The 5,000-nt window shown below is 38.3% G+C and overlaps 1 protein-coding gene across 4 annotated transcripts in view; it reads left to right on the forward strand.

The window, feature by feature from the left end:
* The window catches only part of LOC137990678 (uncharacterized), a 9,518-nt gene extending 5,714 nt beyond the window's left edge, over positions 1 to 3,804 (forward strand). For 2 of the 4 annotated variants that reach the window (XM_068835816.1, XM_068835814.1), the window contains exon 2: positions 1,920 to 3,804. In XM_068835816.1, the coding sequence (XP_068691917.1) occupies positions 2,017 to 2,574 (558 nt within the window). In that variant the 5' untranslated portion in view covers positions 1,920 to 2,016 and the 3' untranslated portion in view covers positions 2,575 to 3,804. Of the gene's footprint in view, positions 1 to 1,804 lie in introns of all 4 variants that reach the window. The other 2 variants (XM_068835803.1, XM_068835809.1) reach the window with 2 other exon arrangements.
* The last annotated feature ends 1,196 nt before the right edge of the window (positions 3,805 to 5,000 follow it).

Here is a 5,000-nt window from a genome sequence, read left to right on the forward strand (position 1 = left end):
TAAGTTATTATACGGTCTTTCGGTTTATGCTGCAAGTGTTTCCGATCTTACTGTTATACAAAGGTTTCTACAGAGATGCTACAAGAGGCGTTATACGTCGGCCAATTACAACATATATGAACTTTTGGAGGAAAGCGACAGACGCCTTATTTGTAGCCTCAAACGCGATTATCATCCACTAAAAAGCTTGCTCCCAAGGTACAAAGACCATACTGTAAACCTTCGAAGGATCTCCATCGTCAGGCCCTGTATTAACACTGAAAGTTTTAAAGATAGCTTTTTTAATAGATTAATTTTTAAATATAATCTAGCTGTGTAAATACCCCATATGAATTTTTAATAAAGTTAATCTTTTTTATTCATCTTAATCATTGTAATTTTTTACTTTAACATCAGATATGTAATTTTATCGTATGCTTTTAATAAAGACGTTATTATTATTATTATTATTATTATTATTATTATTATTATTAATGAGAGTTTACATTGGATTTCTTCTATGTGCAATATATAGTAAATGAATGTTGACATGAAGAAGGCTGGTTTGGCCAGCCGAAATATAACACACCACTAAAATCAAATCTACGTTGTATCGGCTCTTGCTTAAAATATTTAGCTTCTCAACTTGTAATTACGCCGATCAGATCAAGCCACTGATCCAACGTACACCAACAGGAAGATTGTCCACGGTTGCTTGCTTCAAAACTCTCTTATTTTTTTGCCTTCAGTTCCCCTTTAAGACCATTGTTCTTAACCTAGCTACTAGTCTCTTTCAAAGTTTTACACATCCATATTAGTCTATATATAATTTTTTAAATTTTGTTCAACCGTCACTTCTGAAGATGTATTTTGTATCATAAGAAAAGTCAAGTTAAAATGCATTATAATATGTTTATCACCGGAGTTTGTTTATTGTTTTTGATCAAGTTAAAATGCCTGAAAAACAAGAGTATCTTTAGTGAGGCAAATACGCATGCGTATTACAAATACTTTAAATTCAAAATGGCGACATCAACACTACTAGTCGCCATTTTGATTTGCAAATATTCTGATTACAACTGCGTTCTGTCGAACGCAACTAGATCTAATGTCAAAAGGTAAAGAGATCCCAAGTTTTATGACTGAGATGAAAAATGTTCTATCACATTCAGTTTTAAGGTTAATACATCTGGGCATAGTTAATAGAGGGGAATGGTTATGAAACCCGACAAATTCGTTTGTTGTAGGTTATCGTTCTCTTTTTTGGCCTTGACCGTGCACAAAACACAATAGTTGTTTACTCTGTACTGAGGAACTAACCAATAAAAACGTGTTGGTTACGTAATTCATGCATATTGTAGGAGCCACAAAACAAAAGATTGTTCACGGTCGTGGACTTTCCAACCTAAACCTTGCGGCATCTTTGTTTGCTCCTGGGATAGTGTAAAGTAATATCAGTATAGCTTATTATATGTGAGAAGATTTGCATTCGGTTCGACTTCATTGCTTTTAATATTTAATGCTCACATATTTATGTATTTTTGGATCTTTTCGGCGGGGGATTGTTCTTTTTATTTGGGACTATTTGTTAACTGCTCAGTCGTCATTTAGAACAGAATTCTTTTACATAGATGATTTTGTTAAGCGAAACACCCGCCACCGACTTGCTAGAATATACTACGACGTCTAAATTTATGGCAAAATGCCTGCTGTTGATTCACACAACAATAAGAAGAGCCTCGCACGAGTATAAATTATTAACTGAATAAAGCAATTCAGTTGTCATCTTGAATACTAGCAGTTTAGTGTCATCTCATCCAAACAGGCAATTAAAATGAGATGGATAGCTGATGTCAGATGACACGATTATACATAGCGAGCTGCAAAAAAAAGAACAATACTGAAAAAATGAGTGTACTATCACGTAAACTCTCTTGCAGCTTGCTTAAGTCTCTTTGGATTCGTTGTTTTCCTGTTCACGAGAATTCCTCCTTGAACTGAACGGCAAAACGTGGCTTTGCAATCCGTCTGGCGAGAATGCAGAATCGGCCCAGCCATTCTACAATTTCTAAACTCGGTGAAAGCGCATACAATGCTCTTGCTATGACAAGTCAAGTCAACGGAGATGAGAGGCAAATCTACCATTTCAGTTACAATCTGTTCGGTGAAGAGGAAGGAGGAGTTGGTTTCAGTGAATTAAGCAAAAATATGCCCACCTCATTAGGGTCGCAGCGTTACTCGCGTCGCGCATTTAGCAAGGAGGAAAAACAGCCCACGAAATACGCATTTGACAAGGGATTACAAAGAAGAAACAGCATCGGGCACTTGCCGCGAAAAGACGAGGTTAGCTTCGCAGAAAGTCACATGAGCTTTTGTCCTCGAGAGCTGGCAGCGACGAACGAGTCTACGAAACTTGAGGGCTTCACAGAAGAAACTGCAGCTTCTCTTGAAGCTCATACCCGCAAATATGGATTAGCAGAAACTACCAACGTTTCTCTTATGAGTCACAAACTCAGGAAGAAAGCCGTTTGCGATTCTACGGACAATTCACATTATCAAAGGCAGTTTCTGCGAGTTTTGAACAAACGCTTTTGAGCTGGATCGGTCCTGAGTCATTTTATCCCCCGCTTTTTAAGGTAGTTGTGTGCACGTTTGTTTACAATGTTTTGTGAGAACTTCATTTTGTTCACCATCTGCTCGGATTTTGAATATTTACGAATGTATGCACGGATGTATGTAGCCCAAAAATTAACGATAAATTTTGAAAAAAACATAAGCAGGTATTTAGGTAAACACAGCATTGACAATGAAACTGAACAGATTCTTTTGTTAAAAAAAAAAATCTTAATGCGGGAAATATCGCAAGTATCGTTCATATGCTGGCGGACGTCTTCGTGGAAAGCATACGATGCCGTTGTTACCGAGATTTGACCTCTTACCATTTACTCTATAACATTGTTTTTATTCCAGTTGGGAAGGCCTTTATATAACGGTGAACCTTCGTGTATATATAACTTTAAACCGCAAATTCGAGAACGATTGTTGCCGTAGATGCAAATTTGGTCGTATTAATTCAACAGTATGTCAGTCAAGAACATCTGATTCTATAGAATTTGACTCAGAATTTAACAGAGAAAATAGAAGCAAATAGTACAGGTGGTTTTTAGACAAATGATTGACGATACTGCCGATGGTTTCGTCAGTGTTTTAATCTGAATTCAATACAAAAATGGAATAAACCGCTATAGAGGAAAAGCTTGATCTTGGATCTGTAAACGATTCAATGGACCACTACAAATTTGCTACCAAATCATTATTCTGAATAAATAATGTGACTAAGGAATTGACTCAAGGTGGGTGGAGTCATTATGCGAATTGGAAAGTTGACGTACCAGTGGATTCAATGTGGAGAAGTGAAGAATAGACGAATTCACGCTCCTGAGTGCATCATGGGTAATCAGGGCAAGATGGAGAGAAATTCAAAGGTTTGTGTGGAAGTTCGGATCTAAACAACCGCTTGGCTTTCATGGGATTCGAACACGTCTGGTTATATATATAGTTTGTTATATATTTAGACTTTTCCTGCAACAATCGCAGCAAAACATCCGAAGCGGGCAACAACTGCGGAATTGTATCCCGGTCGGGATACATTTGAATTTGATCAGGGCCACGTGACCAAGAATCAACCAATCACAGTGATCGTTTTGTTGAGCGAAAGTCTAGGTATATAACAATGGCGTCTATTGTAATGAAATACTCCCCGTTCTTCAAATGATGCCCCTGCAAGGACACGATAGTGCAAAGTCTGCCATATTTGCTATCAAGCAAAGGCTACGGTGAGAAACCGCTGCTTAGATGCACTGTAGGACCCCTTTTGGTGAAACCGCTGATAAGGAATGGATATGAACGGACTGACCCCTCCCCTGGTAGGTTGGAATAAAAAAACACGTTTTGTCAACGTTTTTGCCTGTGAAAAGTTTCCAATATGACAGGTGAAAGTTCAAATTGCTCTAAAATTCTCGAAATTGTCAATTTCTTTCTAAAATTCCCGAGGGTTTCTAAAATTCTTTTTGATGTCTAAAATTGCGCAAAAAATTTCCGGAATTATGTAGCTAAGCCTATTCAGTGCTGATTTCTAGAAAGACTGACTAAAAAACGATGACCGTAATGATGCAAAATTTGTAAACAAAGGAAAGGAACTTTATTTAAGTGTCTAGTCGTTCTAGCGCTGGAGAACTAATTGGGGACACTGTCAACTGAAATTAACAATCAACGCAATCACTAAAATTGTTTTTCACGTTATGTCCTTGCCGCCAAGTTGAAGATCTCTTATAGCTTCTTTTGCTCCTCCAAACGGGCCAAAATCGAGGAAAGTAAATTTGAAGAAATTGATCTAAGTATAGCGATTCCCTTTTTTGATACGATATTGTTGCTCCTTTCCTGTAAATGTTTTATTTGTAAATGCATTTCGAGTCCCGGAGTCTCCGCTGTCCGGCGAGTAACCAAATCCCCCACTCCCACGATTCCCATGTCCTCACTTCGGTCCTATACTTTCCTCACAGCAGCTCCCTCTTGTCGACTTTGTGAACTTCGATCCACTTCATTTTGCTATCCCCTCAGTAGCCTGCGTAGCAAGCGTTCCTTTTCGACAAAAAGAGCTTCGAAACGATTTTCCGCAAACTGGCCGCGCGGAAGTTGGGGCAAGAGACTGAGGGAACGCTTGCAAGAAGACCCCCTATTTTTGAAAAACGCCCACCTTTTTATGGTTGACTTGACACACGCTGATTGACGTCTTATTAACAAATTAGCCAATGAAAGATAACCATGTTAACACATGTTGGCTTCCGACAAAACAATCCGAGGCACCGAGGAAACACCGAGTGATCAACGCAGAATTTGCCAGTGTGATTTTAAATGTTAAATTTGTAACGGCAGCTTCTAAGCCGGGTACGACTGGTTATGTTTCTTCTTAGAATTTGGTTAAACCATCGAAAAGAAACTTACGGGCAAATTTTAGCTGA

This window comes from Montipora foliosa, chromosome 1 (genome assembly GCF_036669935.1).
Source record: "Montipora foliosa isolate CH-2021 chromosome 1, ASM3666993v2, whole genome shotgun sequence".
Classification (NCBI taxonomy): domain Eukaryota; kingdom Metazoa; phylum Cnidaria; class Anthozoa; order Scleractinia; family Acroporidae; genus Montipora; species Montipora foliosa.